The sequence below is a fragment of the Thunnus albacares genome, chromosome 19, assembly GCF_914725855.1.
Source record: "Thunnus albacares chromosome 19, fThuAlb1.1, whole genome shotgun sequence".
In the NCBI taxonomy this organism is placed as follows: domain Eukaryota; kingdom Metazoa; phylum Chordata; class Actinopteri; order Scombriformes; family Scombridae; genus Thunnus; species Thunnus albacares.
The window spans coordinates 28,828,174-28,853,926 of NC_058124.1; the positions used below are offsets into that span (position 1 = coordinate 28,828,174).

General features: G+C 38.2%; 3 protein-coding genes across 8 annotated transcripts in view; 2 read left to right on the forward strand and 1 right to left on the reverse strand.

Annotated features, from left to right (window-relative positions):
- Nucleotides 1-25,753, reverse strand: part of LOC122970011 (zinc finger protein 260-like) — a 35,083-nt gene that overhangs the window by 7,851 nt on the left and 1,479 nt on the right. The window contains exon 2 of one of the 4 annotated variants that reach the window (XM_044336087.1): nt 20,482-24,088. The exons of the other annotated variants lie outside the window; for them this stretch is intronic. Coding sequence (XP_044192022.1) covers nt 21,939-24,088 — 2,150 coding nt within the window. The 3' untranslated portion in view covers nt 20,482-21,938. Of the gene's footprint in view, nt 1-20,481; nt 24,089-25,753 lie in introns of those variants that run through there. 4 annotated transcript variants of the gene reach the window in all.
- Nucleotides 880-17,109, forward strand: LOC122970014 (zinc finger protein 260-like). Of its 3 annotated transcripts, none has more exons than XM_044336095.1 (4): nt 880-1,144; nt 4,507-4,769; nt 5,466-6,488; nt 15,901-17,109. In XM_044336095.1, the coding sequence occupies exons 1-4, from the start codon at nt 1,081-1,083 to the stop codon at nt 16,795-16,797; spliced, it is 2,247 nt and encodes a 748-aa protein (XP_044192030.1). In that variant the 5' UTR covers nt 880-1,080; the 3' UTR covers nt 16,798-17,109. The 3 variants fall into 3 exon arrangements, with proteins under 3 accessions (XP_044192030.1, XP_044192029.1, XP_044192031.1); XM_044336094.1 differs by having other exon boundaries at nt 881-1,144; nt 4,507-4,793; nt 5,490-6,488; XM_044336096.1 differs by lacking the exons at nt 880-1,144; nt 4,507-4,769; nt 5,466-6,488 and adding an exon at nt 9,928-10,180 and having other exon boundaries at nt 15,062-17,109.
- On the forward strand, nt 6,398-7,377 carry LOC122970089 (gastrula zinc finger protein XlCGF49.1-like). The gene has a single exon (XM_044336203.1). The coding sequence runs from the start codon at nt 6,646-6,648 to the stop codon at nt 7,240-7,242; it is 597 nt and encodes a 198-aa protein (XP_044192138.1). The 5' UTR covers nt 6,398-6,645; the 3' UTR covers nt 7,243-7,377.

The window sequence follows — 25,753 nt, forward strand, 5'->3', positions numbered from 1 at the left end:
CTTATAAACACGTACAATCTCTATTACGTCATTCTACAGTTATTCAGTAAAAGTTGAGAAAGGTCTTTAGGAGGACTGATGCTGAGCTTCATCTCTGCAGACACTTGGACTAACTCCCCCTGTTAAAGGACGAGTTTTTCAAGTGTGTCTCAAACCAACAGTCAGGAGCCCAAATGAACATTAAAGCTGTTTTTCTTGCTGTAATCATTCCTCCTGTTCATACTGACCATTAGAAGATCCCTTCATAATGACCTTACAATGGAAGTGATGGAGGACAAAATCCACAGTCCTCCTTCTGTGAAAAAAAAAATGTATTTAAAAGTTTATCTGAGGCTAATATGAAGCTTCAGCGTCCAAATGAGTCAAATCAAGTAGATATCTTTCAACGTTACAGTCTTTTTAGTGCCAAAGTCCCTCTTTTTGTTACTATACTTCCACCTGCAGCTCAACAGGGAAACACTGTCCGAGGAAACACAAAGAGGGAATTTGATGCTAAAAAGACTGTAAATGTGTCAGATATCCACTTGATATGACTAACTCAGACTGCTGAAGATGAATAGAAGCTTCACACAGACTTTTAAATGACTGTGTGGACACACTGTGGATTTTATCCTCCATCACTTCCATTGAAAGCACATTTGAAGGATCTTTTAATATCCAGTATGAACAGGAGGAATGATTACAGCGAGGAAAACCTCTTTCACTGTTCATATGGACACCTGACTGCTGGTTTAAGATCACAGTGTGTTCTGCACAGGACACTTTGCAGACACACCTGAAAAAATGTGAACCTGTCCTTTAATACATCCACGGTGTTAAAAAAAAAAAAAAACAGCAGTGAAAGGCAACAACTATTTAGGGTTATTTTCTTTTTTTCCAAGACTGTTTTCTCCTTTTATTGGAAGCACAGTTTCAAGATATTTTCACTCCATCTAAAGAAAAGTATAAACTAATTTCTGACAGCGGGGGGCAGCATGACGCTTCTCAGCCTGCAGTCTACTGAAATCCATCAGAAGCAGCAGCAGCAGAGATATTTGCGGAATAAAATCCACTGGATGAGAGAAAAACAACAGAGCAAAGATGAACCGACACTGTAAACTGATAGATGTGTTTTCACAACCTGCAGTGAAGCTGAGAGGAGCAGGTTTGTTTTCTTTCTTCTGCTGGAAACACGTTTACTGCTCTCCTCATGTTACTAAGCTAACGGTAGCTGTTAGCCGCAAAGGATTCAATATGTACTTATAAATAAATACAATATCTGAGTAAATGCAGTTAGACTCCAACACACACAGGTACTACCAGGTCAGGTAGCACACAGTCCCAAGCAGTGCTGGAAAGTAACTAAGTACATTTACTCAAGTACTGTACTTAAGTACAATTTTGAGGTATTTGTACTTTACTTGAGTATTTCCATGTGATGCTACTTTCTACATTTCAGAGGGAAATATTGTACTTTCTACTCCACTACATTTATTTGACAGCTTTAGTTACTTTTCAGATGAAGATTTGACACAATGGATAATATAACAAGCTTTTAAAATACAACACATTGTTAAAGATGAAACCAGTGGTTTCCAACCTTTTTGTCTTTTGACGTCTTACAAAAAGCAGTGTGTAGTCGGGGTCACATTTCACATGTCTATGAGTTGTTAACAGCTCCACCAAATAGTGATTTTTCCCTCTAAACTTCTCACATGCTTTCATTTCAATAAATGTTCAAATGATCCAATATTTCAACAAAAATCAAAGATTAGAGAAAAAGTCCAAAAACTGAAAACAGATTTGTGTATCAGAACTTTGTTTTTTCTTCTTTCCTCTCCCATTAATCATCTCACCACCCCTCAGATTTATCTGCTGACCCTTTGGAGGGGCCCCGACCCCTAGGTTGGGAACCACTGGACTAAACTAGCTAACTGTATATAAAGTAGTGTAAACTAGCTCCACCTCCAGCAGCTACAACAGTAACATGCTGCTCTAACACTGATGCTTCACTATTAATAATCTAATGATGTCATATATAATAATATATCAGTCAGAGGGACCAAACCACTACTTTTACTGCAATACTTTAACTACATCAAGCTCATAATACTTATGTACTTTTACTGCAATACTTTAACTACATCAAGCTCATAATACTTATGTACTTTTACTGCAATACTTTAACTACATCAAGCTCATAATACTTATGTACTTTTACTGCAATACTTTAACTACATCAAGCTCATAATACTTATGTACTTTTACTGCAATACTTTAACTACATCAAGCTCATAATACTTATGTACTTTTACTGCAATACTTTAACTACATCAAGCTCATGATACTTATGTACTTTTACTGTGGTAGGATTTTTCATGCAGTACTTTTACTTGTGACGGAGTATTTTTACATTGATGTACTGGTACTTTTACTGAAGTAAAGGATCTGAGTACTTCGTCCACCACTGGTTCCACATCTAAAATATACCATGCTGATGCACACTGAGTCTATAGGCTGGTTTTATTCAACCAACAATAATCAACAGACAAGAAGAAGTTGAAGTTTATGAAATGTTGGATTCAGCATAAGTGTTATTTTTAATATAATTAATGTCTAAAGACAGAGTTATGTTGGAACTTGGAACAGATGGTTATCATGTAATAATCAGTTCTTCTTGATGGGACTGATTACTGATAACACAATAATGTATTTTACTTGAGTAGGATTTTAACTGCAGTATTTTTATATGTTTGTGTTGGTACTTTTATTTCTGTCACAGCTGCTGTTGTAAGTTAATTATTAATTATGTTGTAGGTTAATTATTAGTGATGAAACCTTGATGATACTTTTAAGTTTGAAACTGAGTTCATTGCTGGAGGCTTCACGTGTTCACTAGAGACACCTGCTGGTCAAATTAATTTACAGCAGGAAACGTACCTGTTCACACCAGACACTGTCCTACTATGCATTAATATCCCTTTAATTTACATATTTTATATGTAAATAATAAAAAAAATAAAAATGTGTCCCATTAATTATAAGGGGATAATTAGTAGAGAAATTGATGAATTGCGATATAATGGGGTTTTATTAATGGATTATCTGCATGCTTTGAGGGTTTTAATTTGAAAAACACCTTAAATTGACGCAAAGACATCATGAACTCCTTAATTGGGACCTATTATGCTCATTTTTAGCTCTATATTTTTTATTTTTGGACTCCACTAGAGTAGCTTTGCATGATTCACAGTTCAAAAAACTTGTTTTGTTGTTTTTGTTTATTTTATAGTGGCCCTTTATGCAGCCCCTCAGTTCAGCCTCTGTCTCTAACAGGCGGTCGTAGCTCCTCCTGATGAGCCCACTCTGTTCTGATTGGAAAGCTTTCAGGAAGCCTACCAAGGGGCAGCCATATCAAATTAAAAGCTTTTAAATTACTAAATAATGGGAGACTTTTATTGTGAAGAATTTACTGGAAATGAAACATGTTCCTTACTGAATTAGCAGAGCTCCGTTAGCAGTGCTAAAAACCAGTCGACACAGCTACATATGGAGATATTTTGAGCTGTTTGTTGAGCGGATCAGTTAGAAATAATGCAGGGAGGAATAGTACAAGCAGAAACAGCCACAGTGATGATGATGTTTGATGGAGAGCTGCAGATGACGAGCCAACTTCCAACAGGTAAATTACTTATTTTACTTTGCCCTGCTGTGTAATGGAAAAACACTCACAGCGTGCCAGCTTGGCTCCAGTCATGGCTCAGCATGACTACCCCCAAAAACACTGGAAAAATGCCATAATGTTAGCGAACTTGCAGTGTGTGTGTGTGGAGCAGATGACCATATAAAGCAATCCGTCACCAGCTGACATCAGCTCGGGCTGAAAGTAGAAAAAACCCTTGAAAACCAAGCGTTCAGAGCAGTCTGAAGCTAGTGCTTTTTGCTCACAGGGATTACTGCTACATACATTTACCTCATTATTTGACACTTTGGCCACTTTAAATATTATATATATGACTCAAAATAAGGAAAAGCATAAGAGGCCCCCTTTAAATTATACTTTAAAAGGCCTTGTTTTCAGTTAGCATAATTGAAATTGTGAGGATGGATTACATCTTACAGTAGTAACCCAGCGTTGCTTCCAAGCAGTATGGGGCAAGTCATTAGCTAATGATGGTATTTTGTTGGGTTACAGGGTACGTGTTAAAAAACCACCTGTTCCAGATTTTGTCTATCACTATCCTCTTCTAATTAGTTCAGTAAAGCTTATGAAACGTTAAGGCAAGCAAATTTTATTGATACATCACCTCAATGTGCTTTCAATTGACATTTATACAACAAATTATATATAAGTGCAACAACAAAACAGTATCTCATAATTCTGACTTAAGTATAAGTCAGAATTATGAGATACTGTGGCATTATTCTGACTTATTCAATTCATAATTACAACAAACCAGCTGTGAAAATAACAAATAATTTTAGCAGGCTCAGGTTAGTATCAATAGCTGTCTGTCTGTGTTTCAGCTTCACCTTCAGATGTCCGAAAAGTGATTGTCGGTGAAGACGAGCAGGCGGAGTGCAGCTCCGATCTGGACCAGGAGGACCCAGACCCCCCACAGATTAAAGAGGAACAGGAGGAACTCTGGGTCAGTCAGGAGGGAGAGCAGCTTCAACGGCTGGAGGAGGCCGATATCACAGACTTCATATTCACTCCTGTCCCTGTGAAGAGTGAAGATGATGAAGAGAAACCTCAGTCCTCACAGCTTCATCAAAGACAAACTGAACAGATGGAAACAGAAGCTGATGGAGAGGACGGTGGAGGATCAGAACCAGTTAAGAATTCTCATCCAGAAAGACATTTACTTCAAGCTACTGATAATAAGACTTTGGACTCTTCTGAAACTGAGGCTGAAGATGGTGATGATGATTGGATGGAGACCAAGCAACCTCAATCAGGTTTAGATTCTGTGAAAAATAACAAAGTCTCTGCAAATGATGTGAGACATAATACAGGTTGGAAATCATTCTGCTGCTCTGGGTGTGGGAAAAGATTTGGCTGCAAAGGAGGCCTGAAGAGACACATGCAAATACACACAGGAGAGAAACAGTTCAGTTGCCCAGTTTGTGGTAAAACATTTACATACAAGGCAAATATGACACAGCACATGGCCGTCCACACGGGGGAGAAACGATATAGTTGCAGTTTTTGTGACAAAAGATTTGCCTGGTCTATACAAGTCAAAACTCATCGTTGTGTTAGTGTGTCCTCACAGGTGAATGAAGGGAATTTGTTTAGCTGCTCTGAATGTGGTAAAATATTTCGCCACGACACGAACCTGAAGGCACACATGAGACTCCACACGGGAGAGAAACCATTCAGCTGCTCATTTTGTAACAAAAGATTCATTTGGCATCATCAGCTCCAAACCCATAAGTGTGTCAGTTTTCAGCCCTCACAGCTTCATCAAAGACAAACTGAACAGATGGAAACAGAAGGTGATGGAGAGGACTGTGGAGGATCAGAACCAGCCAGAAACTCACATCCAGATAAACATTTACAACCTCATACTGATGACAAGACTTCAGACTGTTCTGAACCTGAGATGGAAGACAATGATGATGATTACAAGAAGACCAGAGAACTTCACTCTGGCTTAAACTCTGGGAAAAACAAAGTCCCTGCAAGCGATATTAGATGTAATATCGCTGAGAAACCATTTAGCTGCTCACTGTGTGGTAAAAGATTTGATCACAGGGACTGCCTGAATGCACATGTGAGAATTCATGCAGAAGAGAAACCATTTCACTGCTCCTTTTGTGGTGAGAGATTCCCTCGAAAGGCAACCCTAATTAGTCACTTAAGTGTTCATACGGGAGATAAGCCTTTCAGCTGTTCAGTTTGTAAGAAACGTTTTAGTTATAGAGTAAATGTTTGGAGTCACATGAGGATCCACGCATGGAAAAAACGATTCAATTCCAAACTGACTAAAGTCAGAGATGATGATTGTCAAGCGGGCAGGGAATCTCCATCAGGTTTAATCTCTCCAGAACATAATGAAGTCCCTGTAAGTGATATTGGATGTAATACTGCTGAGAAACCATTTAGCTGCTCTGATTGTGGGAAAAGATTTGGCCGCAAAGCACTTCTAAAGTCACACCTGAGAATTCACACTGGAGAAAAACCGTTTAGTGGTTCCGTGTGCGGTAAAAGATTTGCACATAGGACTAATATGACACAACACATGGCGTACCACACAGGAGAGAAACGATACTGCTGTCGTGTTTGTGACCAAAGATTTATCTGGTATAGTCAGGTCAAAAACCATAAGTGTGTGGGTGGGTCCTCACATTATCAAAGACAAACCGAGGAGAACAGAGAGTCAGAGCTTCGAGGGCTGGAGGAGGTCGATATCATCAAGTTCACATTCTCTCCTGTCCCTGTGAAGAGTGAAGATGATGAAGAGAAACCTCAGTCCTCACAGCTTCATCAAAGCCAGACCGAACAGGTGAAAACAGAAGCTGATGGAGTGGATCCAAATAGACATTTACAACCAGATACTGATGTCAAGACTGAAGACTGTCCTGACTTTAAGGTGGAAATCAGTGACAATGACAAGAAAGAGACAGGCGGGGAACCTCAGTCAGGTTTAAACTGGCCTAAAAATGATAAAGAGTACAACGGTATGTAATAACAATGAGAGACAGTTTAGTTGCTCTGAGTGTGGGAAAAGATTTGGTTGCAATGGGAATCTGAGTAGACACATGAGAACTCACACAGGAGAGAAACCATTCATTTGTTCCGTATGTGATAGAGGCTTCGCTGACAAGGCAACTCTGATGAAACACATGAGAACTCACACAGGAGAGAAACCATTCAGTTGTTTGGTTTGTGGTAAAAGATTTTCACATAGAGTAAGTCTAAAACCGCATATGTTACACCACGCGAGGAAGAAACAATTGGGTGATGAGACTTCTCAGCTGATCAGAGTGGAAACATTCAGCTGCCCTGAGTGCGGTAAAACGTTTGTTCGCAAAGACACTCTACAGGAACACGTGAGAACTCACACGGGAGAGAAACCGTTCAGCTGCTCTGAATGCGGCAAAACATTTTGCCGTAAGACAAATCTGAGGGCACACATGAGGATCCACACGGGAGAGAAACGATTCAGCTGCAGGTCTTGTCACCAAAGATTCACGTGGCATCATCAGCTCAAAAGCCATCAGTGTGTTGGTAGCGGAGGTCCAGTCAGAAACAGATAACTGATGCCACGGCCACACAGTGATGAAGTAGTTCTGTTGGTATACTTGTAGGGCTGCTACCAAGCAGCAACCTCTGGGGCTGTAAAATTAAGCTAATGCGGAAGTGCCAAAAACTGCAGTTCCTTGAACGGCCACTTGAGGCTCCAAAAGCGAGTCAATCCCCATAGACCCCCATGTTAAAATGCCCAACTTTACAGCAGAAATAAACATGTTTACAGTCTGGTACAAACAACGGTTTTGGTCTCTGTAGCTAATTTCCCCTTTCATGACAACTGTACAGGGGGTGAATTTTTTTATAACTCACCCGTTTAAATTTTATTAAGCCGTAAAGTTCTGTATAATGAAGGACATGGCTGCTTTGAGTGACAGGTCCACCAGCCGCTAGGTGGCTTGTTTCAGCCGTTCGGCCCCGCCTCTTTGCCCATTTTTGATTGGCTGGGAGTTAGGCAGCGTCACGCACTGCCAAGATGGCGACGGCTGGAGCGGCTCACTTTGAGCTTCAAAACCGCTCTTCAGAAACCAGCAAGTGACGTCACGGTAACTACGTCCATATTTTTATACAGTCTATGGCTGCTACTGAAATGTGTCTGTTACACTGAGTATCAAAAACTAGGAAATACTCAAAGCTGACATCAGATTTATGGTCAGATGAATAATCTTTTGAGTTATTTTCTGTTTTAATATCATATTTTTTTGTATATTTATTGTATATTATTAGTACCAGAATCACCAGGGGTCACTGTATACCTAAAACCGCCAACAGGTAAAATTTACCCATGCACCTGGCTACCGCATTTCTCACACAAATAAATGTACTCTGTCACTGTATTTTTTTATTTATTAGTTTATTTGTCAGGGACAATGCAAAAAAACATAACAGGTTAAAGTAACATGAAACAGATGTATTGCATGTAGGATTTCTACCCAAGGCTTTCTACCCTAAGGCATTGTCTTCACAAAGGAATGCCTAAAGTCATGAAAGGAGTTTCTTTAATCATTGGCTCCATTTCAGTCCTGTTGTTTGATAATCTCAGTATCTTTAAGAACACTAATCAATTTGGTGCCGTGCCATTGGTCCAACGGCCCATTATTCCAAAACCCCAATAGTTTGAAAAACTTCCATTCCATTGATCCACAATAATAATATTAAACAGCCACCGCACTTAAGTGTGATTTAATATCGACATGACAAAGTCAAGCGCACAATTTCACCTAATCAATTATTCATTTCTGCATTTCAACAATGTGTGAATAAGAGAACATCACCAAGAAACTTTAAACCATCAAAGCTTTTTTTTTATTTATAACATGATAATGCTAATATATATATTTATATTTCATTGTTCCATTCATGAAAACAGAGGCTACACTTATCAGTTTTGTGATATTTATACTTGGTGGCAGCTGATAGGAAATATACCTCCGAGTCTTGTGTATTACGGCACAATAAGAGAATTTGACTGAACAGAATTTTCAAATCCAAGCAGAGAGATGAAATAATAATAAAATAAAATCACCTATATTAAAATCATATGCAAACATAGAACTATATGATTATGTTTTTGGTGTCTTAACCTACACTGGATGATTTGTGTAAGGCGAAGCTTTGTACAAAGACCTTCCGCCTGACAGTGTAGTGAAAAATTAGGGTTTCAGGCTGTTTATAGTGCACTTCTTTTCTGTGAAACTAATGTACTGCTAATAAACATTGAAATTATTTTTTCTTTCATCCTCAGTCACAGATATCATGATGTATCGTAGATTATTTCTGTGTGATACGTTGTGTATCGCGGAATCGCCTTTGTTGTGATATATCGTTATCATGGGAAGAATATCATGATAGTACCACGTTCATCTGTGATTCTCACCCCTACTAGTTAGTAGAAGACAATGATAGACAAAGGGTGTGTTTAAACACTATTACTCTTCTCCTAATGCCATGAGACAGTGATCTGGTTCTGGTTTGTTTATCCAGGACTGACTCCCACATAGTTCATGTTTTTCTTTTTTTTTTTTTTACCTGTAACCTCAAAAAACACTATCATTGGCTAATGGTGTTGGAAGTAGTGCTGGGTTACTACTGTAGTAAGCTAGACAACACACAGTTTAATCCCTCTGTACGCTGTCAATGATGCTAACTGAAAACAAAGCCGGTTAAAGTGTAATTTAAGGATTTCATGATGTTTTTGTGTCAGTTTAAGGTGTTTTTCAAAGCAAAACCCTTAAAGCATGCAGATAATCCATTAATAAAACCTAATTATATCAATTTATGAAATTCTCTGCTAATTATCCCTTTATAATCCCACTAAAATGCCTTAATTACACCATTGTCAATGGGAAAATTAATTTCATGGGTTTTTGAAATAAAATTACAGGTACACCTTAATAATTATGATTTCCTGTTTGGAGGCAATAATGCACTTAATGGACTACAATACATTAAGTATTAAGTTCCTATGGTTCTAATGTGGGCAGTCATCCAGCTGGAGATCTGCTTTGGACTGCAAACTGTTTTTCCACATTTTTACCTACCAACTCAGCCGGTAAGTTTACAGGAATTTGCAAAATTTTAAGTGAGTCTTAAAACAGTCAAGTACCTTTGACTTTTACTCTGAAGGCCAGCGGAGTATACCGGAAGTTGTGTTTTTGTTTCCGGATCTTTGGCAAAACACAGGGGAGCGAGCATGTTAAAAAAAAAATGTAAACAACAGAAAAGGCTTCAGAGTTTAGTTCTCTGTTCTTTGACTCTACGATCTGTGGAAAATGTCCAGATTTCAGGAACTTAAAGATTTATTCAAACAGCGGCTGATAAATGCGGCTCGCGGTGATCTGTTTGGACATTTCGAGAGATCGATATCTGGAGTTGAAAAGGAGATCGATCACAAACGGAAACTGCTGGATATGGTTTTAAACCCCGACATAAAGCTGCAGAGAACAGGTTTGTTTTCTTTCTCCTGCTTCTGGACTTTATTACTGCCTGTTATATATTGATTATTCTCTGTATGGGACTTTTTTGTTGGCGCTTCTTTTTTCCTTTTTTTTTTTTTTGTTAAAGTTCAAACTCCAGTGGTGGTGGAAGTATTGAGATCTTTTATTTCAGTAAAAGTACCAAATACTCCATTACAAGTAAAAGTCTGCATGAAAAATCCTCTTACAGTAAAAGTACATAATTTACATATTATGAGCTTGATGTAGTTAAAGTATTGCAGTAAAAGTACATAAGTATTATGAGCTTGATGTAGTTAAAGTATTGCAGTAAAAGTAGTGGTTTGGTCCCTCTGACTGATATATTATTATATATGACATCATTAGATTATTAATAGTGAAGCATCAGTGTTAGAGCAGCATGTTACTGTTGTAGCTGCTGGAGGTGGAGCTAGTTTACACTACTTTATATACAGTTAGCTAGTTTAGTCCAGTGGTTCCATATTTCCATTAAGTGTATAATATTTCCCTCTGAAATGTAGTGGAGTAGAAGTATACAGTAGCATCACATAGAAACAGTCGAGTAAAGTACATGTGCCTCAAAATTGTACTTAAGTACAGTACTTAAGTAAATGTACTTAGTTAGCTTTCCACCACTGACAAACTCTCAAGACAACAAAAGATTTTATAATGTTGAGTCGTGCGAGGAGCAGGGCCAGATTAACCTCTATGGGGCGTCGGGGAAAAACCTTTTTGTTGGGGCCCCTATTGACCCCCAGTAAACAGGGTAGAACTCTAAAGATGAAATGATTACATGATTTTTTTTAATCTTAATTAATACAAATTAAAAATTAATAATTAGTCTACAGCTGTCATTAAGGATTATTCTCATCATCTATTAATCTCTTGATTACTTTCTCAATTAATCAATTACAGTGGAGACCACTTATAGTGATCACATCCGTCCAGGTCAAATTGATCACTATAAGCGGATGATTATTATAACCAATTTTTTTTTCTTTTTCTTAATTTCTCATGCAGATTACCATCTAATTGAGATTTGTATATTTATTAGATGAATGTATAGTAATGAAACACACATCTTCTCTATTTACTGAATTTTACTGACTGCTTCAAAATACAGAACAGCTGTTTCAAACGCTTGTTGTTTCACTGCTTCATCTCGTTGACTCGTTTTTGGCAGCTTGTCAAAAGCTTAGAGGAGACTACATTTTCCCTTCATGATTTCATTGTGCACGTACCTCCAGCCTCAGATCACCAGCTGGCAGCGGACGGGTTGTGCGTTGTGTGTTTAGGCTGCGGGGGCGGGGGCTGTAAGAGCACCGCAGAAAGTTGAACCAGAATCAACTTTTGTAGAAATGCAACCTGTAACCCTGTACGACCTTGGCATGGGCTTTGCTGTCGGCTTCCCGACTCATTTTAAAGAAACCGATAGAGAGAGAGAAGCAGTGGAAGAGCAAGCTAGAGAATGGACGAGGAGAGCGAGCAGTGGTAGCAAGAAAGCTGGTGAATGAGAGGAATAAAATGTTATTTTCTGATTGTTTCACAGCGCTTACAAATAAACACGCCCATACCCTGCACCTCCACACAAACCTGCGTTCGCATTCACAATTTCTCAGAGCCAGTGGTTACAGTCCAAAACCAAAAGTTTTTTGGTAATTTGAAGATCTGGTTTTGTGTTTTACATCTACTTAGGAACTCCATGGTTTTTGTGACTACATTCATTATCCTTACCCTACACTGAGATTTACCATGGAGTATAGTCAAGAGAAAATTCACTCTTTGGATTTATTGATATCTGTGAATGAGAGTGGAGAACTTGATACCGCTATATTTCAAAAAGATACTGACAGAAACTTTATCTTACATGCCTAAAGTCCTAAGGAAATGCTGACCAACATCAACAATGGGCAGTTTGTAATCGAGACAGTGATTTTGATGTCAAAGCAAGAGAAATGAAGGCAAGATTTATCCAAAGAGGTTACCAAGACCATGTTATTGATACAGCTATCAACAAGTCTAGTTTCCTAAATAAAGAATAATTATATCAGTCAAGATCTGCCCCAAAAATTGAATTGAATTGAATTATATTGCTCATCTCATAGACCTAAAGACAACAGAGTTCCTTTTGTGTCTGAATACAATACTACAATAACCCTCTGTATCTCTGGAACATTTAATAACATAATCAAAAAAACACTGGGATCTACTAAAATGTGACTCTTCTTTGCAGTATATTTCCAACATTTTGTTATAAAAGGGGTAGAATATGTGGGACTCTACTGTGACAACTATGTATGGAGAACCTATGAAAAAAACTGTCCCTATAAGGAAGTATATGGAAATTATAAATGTGGTAGATTTACAGATTGCTCTAACACTTATGATATTAAGGAGCTTTGTCACCCTCACACAGGTAAAAAGTATAAAATTAGAGAGTTTATTAACTGTATGTCTACACGTCATCTAATATGCCGACGTGTCCATGTGGCTTTATATATGTAGGCCAGACGAAGCTGAAGTTGAGAATAGCTGAACATAAAACAGCTATAAGATATAAAAACATGGATTACGCTATTGTGAGGCACTACAAGGAAAGAAACCATGGTTCTGCTGCCTCCAATAAATTCGTTGGGATCGATAGTCACTCCTAACCATGGGGGTGGCAATATATATGGCATATATATCATGAATCAGTTATTGGGAAGGGAAGCATATTGGATATTTTTGTGACAGATCGATGGATGACAGTTGGAAAAACACCAGATCCAAAAACTGTTCTTTGATGATAAAAAATCAGGAGTCGGAGGTCCAAGCAGCAAAGTGTTCTTTAATGCCGACAAAAAAGGAGAGCAAACAGTACATACAAGATGAACCAGGTTGCTCTGAAGTTTCTTGCCTTCAGGACGTAGTTTTTATACCCTTGGGTCTGCATAGGTCACACCTATTGTCCATCCTCTTTATCTTTGGCCAATTACACCATTATATTTTATTTTAATTATTAAGTTGTTCTGGCCACTTTACACCCTTATTTCTTGATCTTATTTCTTCTATTTTTAAAAAAGGTGAAGACTTTAATGCTGACCCAAGCAAAGTGACATGTAATACAAACACACTCAAATTTATCCAGTGTATGATTATGATTCTTTTACCGTGCTTCTATACCTATATCATGATTAAATGTGATTTATGAGATTACAGATACATCATCAATAAGACTTTAACACACTATTACTTATAATGTTTATGAATCACCCTGAATAGCTTAATATTGTCTGTTAGCACACCATGACTCTCAATGAAAATACACCACAATATATACTCTCAACTCTTTGGAGTCACATGGGTTGAATAAGGCATTAGACTTGAGTCCATTTTTGTAACTTGTGCTTGTATCTACATTGTTTTTCTGTGCTTACAGGTGATCTCATATGTAAGGAAAAGTTGAGCTACTAAAACCTTGTGGCACCGCCCCTCCCTCCCCTCCCTTGTTTAGACAGGTATATTTCACATCTACTCTGTAATAATGGTGAAAAGTATTATGTATTTTGTACAGTACCTCTTTCTTCTAATATATATTTTTTCTACTATTTTTGATATGTATCTTATTACGAGGAAATTCATGTATTTTGTCCTCCATGATATTTATAGTATTTTATGGTAATGTATATATTCTAGATCTACTTTAGTATTAGAGATGAGATAGCCTAACTATGTATTTTGTAGTCTGACATTAATTGTATTTTGTTTTATTATGGAATGGGTCTTATATAATGTAATATTTAGATTTTCTTTGTAATTTTGTACAGTAGAATTATATTTGCTGTTGCCTATCATTATTATTATTGACTTGAAGCAACATGTGAAATGCATAGTTTGCCCCTTTTGTTTTAATGTAATCCATCAATAAAATAAAGTCGATCCTAGTATCCTGGTGTATGTTGGAATATTGTTTTTTGGTTTACTGTTGTTTACTTTGTGCCAGCTGGCACCCAGGAGAGAAGCACTGCTGTGCACGTGGTACCTTCAGTTTTTAGTAAATTAATTATCTTTGGGTTGTCGACAAAACAAAACATTTTAGGTTGCATCTTTGGCTTTGGGAAACAATGATTGGCATTTTTAACCATTTTCTGACGTTTTAAAGACCAAACAACTTAATCAGTTAATCGATAAAATAATTAACAGATTAATCATCAGGTTGTTTTGTCAGAACAGAACAGTCCAAACCCCAAAGATATTCAGTTCACTATCATGTATGACAAAGAAAAGCATTAAATCATCACATTTGAGAAGCTAAAAGCAGCAAATATTTTGGTATTTTTGCTTAAAAAATGACTAAAACAATTATTCAATTACAATTGTATGAAATACTTTGGCAAGGAGGCTCCATTATAGTACAAAAGAGTAAAGATATAAAGAAAGACATAAAATATAATAATAAAATATAGAAGGCAATAATATATATATATAAAACAAGCCGTTGTTTGTAACTCTACAACTCAGTCAGATAACAAACAGCGTAGGAGTAGTCTAGTAATTAAACAGAATAAAGTACAGACACAAAGACTCTGTTGCCACATCTGAATGAGCTGCAAACATGTTATTATATTCACGACATGAAAGTGTGGACTAAACCAGCTGTAGAGTATATTAGAAATGTGTCTGCTGAAGATCAACATGAGGCTAGCCTCGTCAGGTTGCCATAGTGACTTTTATGTAAAAGTGACGTGGGCGTTTATTCAGACATAAAACCAACATGTAAAACATTTACATGGTGAGTTGCATGTTTGAAAGAAGGTGGAGATACAGAAGTAATATCTGTGATTTCAGTGTGAACATGACATTACTTTTCCCTAATGTGTTTGTATTTCAGTGTTCCCTGACGCTCTGCAGCTGTTGGAGAGTAAAGAGGAACAGGAGGAACTCTGGACCAGTCAGGGGGGAGAGCAGCTTCAAGGGCTGGAGGAGGCTGATATCACCGAGTTCACATGCACTCCTGTCCCTGTGAAGAGTGAAGATAATGAAGAGAAACCTCAGTCTTCACAGCTTCATCAAAGACAAACTGAACAGATGGAACCAGAAGCTGATGGAGAGGACTATGGAGGATCAGAACCAGCCAGGAACTCACATCCACATAGACATTTACAACCAGATACTGGTGACAAGACTTCAGACTCTTCTGAACCTGAAGACAATGATAATGATGATGATGAGGGCTGTAAGGAAACCAGTGAACCTCAGACAGGTTTAAACTTGCTACATGATGAGGTCCCTGTAAGTGATGTGATATGTAACACCATGAAAAAACTATATACCTGTTGTGACTGCGGTAAAACATTTGTTCGCAAGAGGTCACTGCTGAGCCACATGGCATGTCATACAGGAGAGAAACCATTTAGCTGCTCACTTTGTGGGAAAGGATTTGCCCGCAAGGAGACTCTGAAGGCACATAAGAAACGGCACGCAAGAGTGAAACAATTCAGTTGCTCAGTTTGCAGTCGAACATTTACACAGCCGGGATATCTGACACAACACATGGCCATCCACACAGAGGAGAAACTGTTCAGCTGCAGTGTTTGTGACAAAAGATTCACTTTGCATTCACAGCTGACAACCCACAAATGTCTTGGTGAGTCCTCACAGTTTCATCAAAGTTCTTCTCAAACTGAGAACAGAGAAGCAGAGCCTCCAGCCAGCAGCTCAACTAAACAGATGGAAACAGAAGCTGATGGAGAAGACTGTGGAGGATCAGAACCAGATAGACATTTACAACCTGATACTGAAAACAAGGCTTCAGACACTTCTCAGTTAAAAACTGAAGTCAGAGCTGATTGGAAAGAGGCCAGGGAACCTCAGTCTGGTTTGACCTTAAAAAATAACAAAGACTCTGTCAGTGATGGGAGATCTAATTCTGACAACTCACTCTTTATTTGCTCAGTTTGTGGTAAAACATTTGGTTACAACACAAATTTGCACAAACACATGAGAATTCACACAGGAGAGAGACCATTTAACTGCTCAGTTTGTGATAAAAGTTTTTCTTGGAAGCAAGACTTAACTCGTCACATGAAATATCACTCTGAAGAACAGTCTTACAGCTGTTCAGTCTGTAACAAACGTTTCAGAAACGGTACAAACCTTATTACGCACATGAGAATCCACACTGGAGAAAAACCCTTTAAATGCTTGGTTTGCAGTAAAACTTTTAGCCGTAAGTTTCTTATGCAGGAACACACAAAACTGCATACAGGGGAAAAATCCTTCAAGTGTGAATTTTGTAACAAAAGTTTCATGCGGAGAACGGCGCTGGTCGTACATACACGGATCCACACAGGTGAAAAACCGTTTGAATGCTCCATTTGTGAGAAGAAATTCAGTCAGGCTTCGACTTTAAAGGCTCACACGAGGACCCACACGGGGGAGAAACCACACAGCTGCTCTGTCTGCGGTAAAAGTTTCATCCAGAGGTCTAACTTGGTGAAACACATGACCTGCCACTCTCAGGAGAAATATTTCAGCTGTAGCATCTGTGATAAAAGATTCACAAAGAGGTCACATCTTAAAAAGCACAGGTGTGATGACGAGAGCAGCGTCAGCAGCAACGAATGAAGCTGCTGCTTCGGAGGAACTGTTCAGCAGTGACTTAACACTGAAGCAACTGAGACACAAGCTCAATATTCTGCTTACATTCCAAGCTGTCGACTGTTAGGAAAGGCTGGTGAGGTGGGGGGCTGTAGTTTGTGTTTTTTGGTGAGTGGGTAACTTCTGTCATGTTAATACCCATAAACCAGCTTTTTTATTTTTTAAATTATGAGCTCTGAGTTCCTGCTTTCCATTATCTGCAGATTCTTTATTTATTTTAAAATGATTTTTTTACTGTTTCCTGAAATCATCAGCAATTCTGTTATTTATATACAGTAGGCCCCATTTGCACCTATAACATGTGATCTGTATCTGGATACTGAAATCCAGTCAATGGGTCTTTGCATTTACACCTGGTATTAAAATGCCATTTTCTCAGCTTGTGCCTACATTGTGATGGGATCTCAATACGCAAACTAGAATATTTGCCTTTCCTGAAGAAAACGTGTAATTGATGTGCACATTTATCAAAGTTCTGTAAATTGTCAAAACATATTGTAGCATTTGTTTTGAATTTTCCATCTTTAAGGGCTAAGAATTGGGTTATATTGGGTCAAGCATCGGCCTTGAGGTCAAACTAAAATTCTTAAGCGGAAGGAGACATTCTCTCCTGTCCTGGAGACTCAGAGTAACTGTCTGTGATGTTTGGGGAAGCAGAGGCCTTTCTGATAAAGGGTAAATCAGCGTTGCCGTGGTTACCGAGGTCCGAGGGGGCCCTTCCTAGACAACACAGATAGGTGGCTGCATAGATTCCATTGGCATAATCAGACTGCCGTGCTGACGGTGACCTGAAGCTGCGTGCATCGTTACCTGAACTAACACGGGTGAAGTGCAGTGCCTTGTTTAGAAACTAATTAACTTAATTGAACCAATGTAATTATTCATATTGTTGGATGATCTGTTGGGATTTAAGACCAAAAGTCAGATCTTCATCTCTAGAACAGTAAGAGATTGCATCATGTGCAGACAACCTTGATGTTACTGTTTCTGTTCTCCGCTTGGCCAAGTGTTCAATAAATGTTCTCAGCATAAGACATCAAAGGCCTCTGGACACTTTCTTCACTGATGAGTTGACCACTGATCAGTGTTTCTCCACAACAGCATTGCTGGGTAGCTCAACGGAGCACATTTTTATTCCTTTGCCACAGCAACAGCTAACCTGAGGTTCAGGTGTACTCAGTAAAACAATAAAACAGTGCATCTAACCCACTGGGTCTCTGAACTTATATTTCGTATTAACTCTTCATTAACATGTCCCGGCACGTAATGTAGCAACTTACACACATTACCCATTTCCCCTCCAGGGAACTACTTCTCAGCCGATTACCCGTTACAGTGGACAACTCCCTCAATAAAACCAGTGCAAAACAATGCACATAAACAGAAACTTTTATATTATATTGTATTTATTGCATTTTCACAGTAGATACAAGTGATATAGGTACTATTTTCTGAAAAAAATATTTTGATGATAGTTAGTATTTAAGGCAAAAATAATGTTTGTCTTAATTTGTTTGATAAATATTTAAGGTCAAAATTTTAAATGCCAGAATGAACATTACACAAATGACAAAAAGAAAACAGAAAAAGCATTTTACTGTTTTTAAAAGGATGTTATCAGAGTTAAACCAAAGGACATAAACACACAAGGAAAAGTATTAGATATAAAATATTAGTAAAATATTGTATGAGTAAGTTTGTACTCACACATAAATATTTACAAAAACTATTTCACAGTTGTCACACTGTTACACTGATGGAATATAATTCCTATAATATTGTATGTATATATATATATATATATATATATATGTATGTATACACACACACACATACATATACAGAACAGAGGCATTAGATGTTTAGATCTTTATCCTTTATGCAACACCATCAGGGAGGCGTCTGATTGGTCCCTAATTCATTCTGCAACATCACAACAAGCCCAAACATGCAGCCAGAGTCATAAAGAACTATCTTCATCAACAAGAGTCCTGCAACAGATGGTTTGGCCCCCAAAGAACCCTGATCTCAACATCATGGAGTCAGTCTGGGATTATATGAAGAGACAGAAGAAGAACTGTGGCAACTTCTCCAAGATGCAGGAACAACCGACCTGCCGAGTTCCTGAAACACTGTGGAGAACTGCTGCTGTTTAAAAGACAAAGCTGCTCACAACAAATAATGATTTCATTTAGGTTTCTTCTGTTTACTGCACTTTGTATGAAGTTAATTGATAAATAAAAACTATTCATGGCATTTTCTTTGAAAGCATCCTCACTTTACCTTTAGTGCCTAAAACTTTTGCACAGTACTGTATGTATGTGTGTGTGTGTGTGTGTGTGTGTGTGTGTGTGTGTGTGTGTGTGTACAGTGCTGCTTGAAAGTTTGTGAACCCTTCATGTGACCTAAAACGTGATCAGATTTCTATTCAAGTCCTAAAACTAGATTAAGGGACATCAGGGACATCACTGATTAAAAATATATTAACCAATAATGCAGAAGACAATGGAAGCGACAGGTTATTCACTTTTGAAGGCTGCAGCAATTTTGATTCATTGTTAATTAATTGTTGATATATCGAACACATCTAGTCTGATCTAATTTATGTCCTAATGAAGCTGGAAGCTGTGCAGCTGTTTGCTGTGTTTAATACTTGAATACTTTGGATTTTGTCGGGCCAGTTGTTGAATAGACCGCAACAGACCGGAGGGGGAGCTTCGTAATTTTAAATTAAATCGTTATTTTGTGATTTTTAATTTATCATTAAGTGTTTATTTTATCTGTTCTTTAAACTCCTAATTAAGCCTGTTCATGTCAGTGGTTAAAATGGTTTTATAATGCAAAAAAATCCAGCGTATTTCATAAATTAGTAATGATTAACCAATAATTGATTAAAGAAATTGCTTAAAATTCATTTAGACACAAAAACCATGCATACGCCTTTTCCTGCACACAAAATGGTGTTTATAAAAGCAGAGTGTGCGGTGAGAATGTGAACACTTCAGCTGACTTCAGATCAGTGCACACGTTTCTCTAAAGCAATGTCTCGGTGACGTGATGAGGTGGAGATGAAATATAAGGTGAAAATCTTTTAGTAAAATATTGTTTAGGTTGATTATCATTGTTATTATTGTTGTTATTATGCTTCTCTGTGTCTCTCTCTCTCTCACCCGGAGATATTAAGTTTATCATCATGTCCCACAATCTGACCAGCTTATTCCTTCATTTTTGCTTAAAAAGTGAGTAAAACATTTTTTTGATTATCAAAATAGTTACTGATTAATCTTCCCTCAATCGACTAATCAATGAACCAACTAACCTTGCAGCTCTGGAAAGAGGATTTTATTTGAATAACTTTTACAGACTTGAGTTAAAATATAGTAACACCACAAGAAATAAAGCAAAAATTAGAAGAAAGCTCCATTTAAAACTTTGTGAACTTTGTGTCTGTTTTTTTTTTTTTGGTATCTTATCCTGTCCTATCATCTCGCAACCCCTTGTGGGGGTCCCAACCACTGTTTTATATGAATATTAAATGAGCCTCATGGTGGGAAGTGAACTGACAGGAAAGTGATTTGATTGGATCAAACTGCCTTATGAAGCTTTTCTTCACTGTTTAACTGACTGCAAAAGAAAAAGAAGGTAAACAAGTGAAATCAAGTCGTCTTTAATCAACTTAAGAAAAGAATCAACTATTGCTGTAAAGTTTACAAGAAACCAAACTTTCAGCTTATCTTGCAAAAAAACAAAAATCTACTACATCGTGTTAACAGAAATAAAATTTCATTCACAGAAAGCAACAATAACAGATGAGTCACAAAAAAATCAATGTCTGAACTACTCAGAGGAGTTGTGATTTAAGATATTTGGGCATAGACATGTTTTACATTAAGACCTTTGGTTTTCACTGAGAGATTTGAACTTTTAACACAGTTTTTAAAGTTTTAACAACAAGACAATCTAGAAAAAAAACTTCCAAAAACATTTCTACATATACTGACAACTGACAGAAACTGTTAATAACTTGTCAGAGACTAGTTTCATATGAAGACAAAAATGTCAGATACAACACATGCTGAATAATAGTGGAGCGATGTAGTGCCGCTGCTCGTTCTCCTAAAAGCGTAATGAGCGTCATGCATATTCAAGATTTTGTTCTTTAGTTCAGGAAAGCTATGAAAAACCCTTTTTATATATTTTTTCTTCTTTGGATGTTATTTAACCCTTACATACTGTTCAGGTCAAATGTGACTCATATTTACATTTGATAGCAGTAAAAACTCCCTTTACTTTAGTCTGAGTTTTCCCAAAAGTGACCTGGATTAAACAAAAATGGAAATAATATTTCAACTTTTATTATTTGTGCGCAGCTGTCATACATTTTTTTAGACCAGTGGTTCCCAACTTTGGTTGGTGGTCGCTGGATTAATGAAAAGGGTCTCAATATAATTGGATAGATAATTATTCCAATAAAACAAAATGAGTCCTCTTTCTAGAGCTGCACAGTTGGTTGATTAATTGATTAGGTGATTGACAGAAGATTAATTGGCGACTATTTTGATAATTTAAAGATTGTTTTACTCACTTTTTAAGGAAAAATGAAAAAATTAATCACCTTGTTTGTCAAACATGATGAACTGAACATCATTTGGTTTTGGACTGTTAGACAAATCTAGTCATTTGAAGATGTAACCTTGGACTGTGGGGAACTTAAAATAAGGCAAAGTCTACCAGGGACCCCTTGTCACATGTTGCAGTTAATCATTTTGTCCATAAAATGACAGAAAAATAACGAAAAGTATTCGTTAAAGATGTAGCCCAAGGTTACATCTTCAAATGTTTGGTTTTGTCTAATAGTCCCAAACCCAAAGATATTCAATTTATCATCATATTCAACAAAGAAAAGCAATAACTCATCACATTTGAGGAGTGTAAAAACCTGAAGAATACACTCTCTGCTCTCTGAAAGCTTCATTACACACCCATTTATGAATAAACATGGGTTGTGTTTCAGAAGTTTGGTATGGAGACTAATTATGAGGAGATAAGGTAAAGAGTCAGAACATGAACAGTATATAAGGGTTTAAAGTGGCCCTGATGTTTTCCACTCATTCTGATTCTTTCGGCAGAAACTGATCAGCTGGTTTCCGCCCGACATACGTTTTCATGTGCTGAATCCACTTTCCTTTGTTAAAGTAAACTGCTCTACAGAAAGGACAGATGAAAGGTCTGTGGTTTCCTGCATGAGTCCTCAAGTGAACTAGCACATCCTTATTGCTCTTGAACTTTCTGGTGCACATAGGGCAATCACTGAGTCTCTCTGTAGAGTGGCTCCTCATGTGGTAACTGAGACGTGCACGATAGGCAAACCTTTTGTCACACTGAGTGCACCTGAATGGTTTATCTGCTCTGTGATATTGACTGTGTTGCCTTAAGTCAACGTCGTGACAAAAAGCAGCACCGCAGAACTGGCATCTGAACTTTTTCCCTTCTAAATAAGTTCTCATGTGCATCTCCACTGCTGCCTGTGTAACAAATCTTCTGCCACACTCGGGGCAGCTGAATGGTCTCTTATCTTTCACTGGTTCCTCGGGCACCTCATCATCACTGATTTCAACTTCCAGTTCAGGATGCTTGTCATACTTATGCCTTTTGAGCTCACTGTAAGAAGAGAATATGTCGCCACAGTCGCTGCAGCTGATTTCCTTCATGAAGTGGCGTTTCATGTGTTGTTTCAGACCGTTCTCTGATGCAGATTTTTTACCACAAACTGAGCAACCGTATAGTTTCTCTCTTTTATAACTATAATCTCTCCTATCACTTACAGGGACCCTCTTACTTTTCAGACAGTTTAAATCTGACTGAGGTTCTTTGTTCTTCATCCCGTCATCACCATTCCTTCCATATTCAGGAGTCTTATCAGCAGTATCTGGTTGTAAATGTCTATCTGGATCTGGTTCTAGTCCTTCACAGTCCTCTTCATCAGCTTCTGTTTCCATCTGCTCAGCTGAGCTGCTGGCTGGAGGACTTGGATGAAGCTGTGAGGACTGAGGTTTCTCTTCATCATCTTCACTCTTCACAAGGACAGGAGTGACTGTGAACTGGTTGATATCTGCCTCCTCCAGCCCTTGAAGCGCTGCCGCTCTTTTCTCCTTGATTCGGCTTTTATAAAGCTTATAGTACTTATCACGACTACATTTGTGGTTTTTAACCTGATAAGGCCAGGTGAAGCTTCGGTAACAATAACGACAACTGTATGGTCTCTCCCCTGTGTGCATCGCTATGTGTGGTATCAGATGTGACCTGCAGAAAATTGCTTTATCACAAAATGGGCAACTTAATTTCTTCTCTGAATGAGCTCTCTCATGTCTCTTCAGAGCATGAAAAGTGGCAAAATTTTTTTTACACTCAGGGCAGGAAAATGAACTAAATAAGTTTTGGCCATCTCCACATCTCAACTCACTTATACGGACAGAGTTCCTCACTGGTTTTGTTTCTCCACCATTCAGTTGTGAGGATTTACCAACACATTTATGTCTCCTGAGCTGGATACGCCAGGTGAATCTTTTTTCACAAATATGGCAACTGAATTGTTTCTCCTCTGCGTGATCACCCATGTGGATTGTCAGATATATCTTATGTGTAAATGTTTCATTACATAACGGGCAACTAAAGGAGGTCATTCCTGTATGTTGACTCAATGTCACGTGTCTCTGCAGACTTTCGTCGCTGTCAAATTTTTTATCACACTGAGAGCAGATGAACGAGTTGTTGCCAGTATTAAATTTCATATCATTAAGAAAGATTTCTTTATTTTTCAGAGAGTTTAAATCTGACCAGATCTGAGGTTCTCTGGTTTCCGTCCATTCACCATCACTAACGTCGGTCTCAGAAGAGTTTAAAATCTTGTCATCAGTATCTGGTTGTAAATGTCTATAAAGATGTGAGTTCCTGGCTGGTTCTGGTCCTCCACAGTCCTCTCCATCAGCTTCTGTTTCCATCTGTTCACTTGAGCTGCTGGCTACAGGCTCTGCTTCTCTGTTCCACTCAGTGTGTTTTAGACTCTTCATTGACACAGGAGAGGATGGGATATCGACACCAACCAGCCCTTGAAGCTGCTCTCCCTCCTGATTGGTCAAGAGTTCCTCTTGTTCCTCTTTAATGTGTGGGGGCTCTGGGTCCTCCTGGTGCAGACTGGAACTCCTCCCCTGCTGCTCAGGGGGAACCTCTTCTTTACTCTCCAACAGATGCTGGACATCTGCAGAAAACAGGAAACCAATGAGATGTTAAAAAGGTCAAGTCAGCAATTCTTATCCAATAAAATATTTATTTCCTTTATTTTATTTGAAAGGGACCATGTACAGTTTTAAACATAGATGTTGTCATTTGATGTACTATACCAGAGTTAGCTTTTAGCTAGTTCTCATCTACAGTATGTTGCAAGACAATACGAGTCAAAAAATATAATAAAAAGGATAAAGAATAATACAGAATAAGCACAGTACATAGGGCACAAAATAATACAGGATAAATATAACAAGGCTACACACAGTAGCTGTGTAAATGTCTGTGTAAGGATGTGACAGTCTCCTATCTCCAGCAGCCCTTGAATGGTTGGGGATAGAAACACATAGAAAGTGTTTTCTCATGTAACAGATATGCTTCCATTTTATTAAATGTATCAATCCACACTGAACCCCAGACAGTCTCATTGAGACCCCTGCATTTTTTTTTACACTCTGAGTCCGTTTCTGTCACGTTTAGTGAAGCGTAATGAGCAGGCAGCTGTTTAGATCACACAAATATCCCACTGTATGTGCGTTTTCAACTTATTAACCGTACCAGTGAATCAATGAATACAAACAATGTGGGTTTCTTCCCATGGAGCCCACATGCAAACTATTTTGGTTCAGTAAATGTCAGTCTCCAGGATCTGCAGGATCACAGACCGCTGCTTCTGCGGACAGAGACACTGAACGCAGGTCGAGTGGAAGTGAGACGCCGCAGAGAGGCGGAGAGTGTGGAAGGACTGTTGTGCTTACATGAGACAATTATTTTTTCCCCGCTTGTGATGAAGAGTGAGAGGAACAGAAGTGACTCTACAGCTGATGCATCACTCTGGATTCTGCCATATTTCTCTTTTGGTTGTTGTCTTGGCAATGAGCGTCCATTAATTTTTGGGGGGGGGGGGGGAGGAGCTTCTGAAGGGGAGCGGGGGGGGGGGATTGGTTTGGACGTTTGTTGTTCAAATATCAACACTCTTTCTACCTTCAATGCAGAAACACAAAGATGTTTATTCAGGTGAATGTCTTATTTAAATGTACACCTGTTTTCAGTAAGATTATAGACTGATTTGGACACATACACAGTTTACTCTCTTGGATGCTCAGTTTTATCCAGCTGGAGACTCAGATGTGGCCTCACACCATAGGCGGTGCCAGGGCTGAGCTTTTCAGCAAATCCCTGAATATTTTACTGTCCACCATGTGTGGCATTTTTGGTACTAAATCCAAATTATAGCTGCAAAGGAAATTAAAGCTGCAAGCAACGTTGAACGGGCCTTCGCACCCTTGCACACGTCAGGGCGCGGTGCAGTCCAAGGGCTTCTGTCACGGGCATGTAGATGTCTCCAGACCTGGGCTGCCAGGTCTGACTTTACAAACATGTTAAGTTTGGTGCAGATTGGAGCATTTACAATAAAGTTATAGCAACTTCCTCTGTCATGGAAAAACATCAAAACTCAACAGTGTGAGGATGAGAATTTCCTGCAGGGTGAGACATGTCTGTCTTGCTCACACCTGTGTCATCAAAATGATGCAGGTTTTGGGCCCATTCACTTTAATTTCAATTAATAATTTAAAAACTTTTGATGAGTTTGTGTGTAAAAGAAATTCACTTCCTAATTTTCATCAAGTCTATTTTT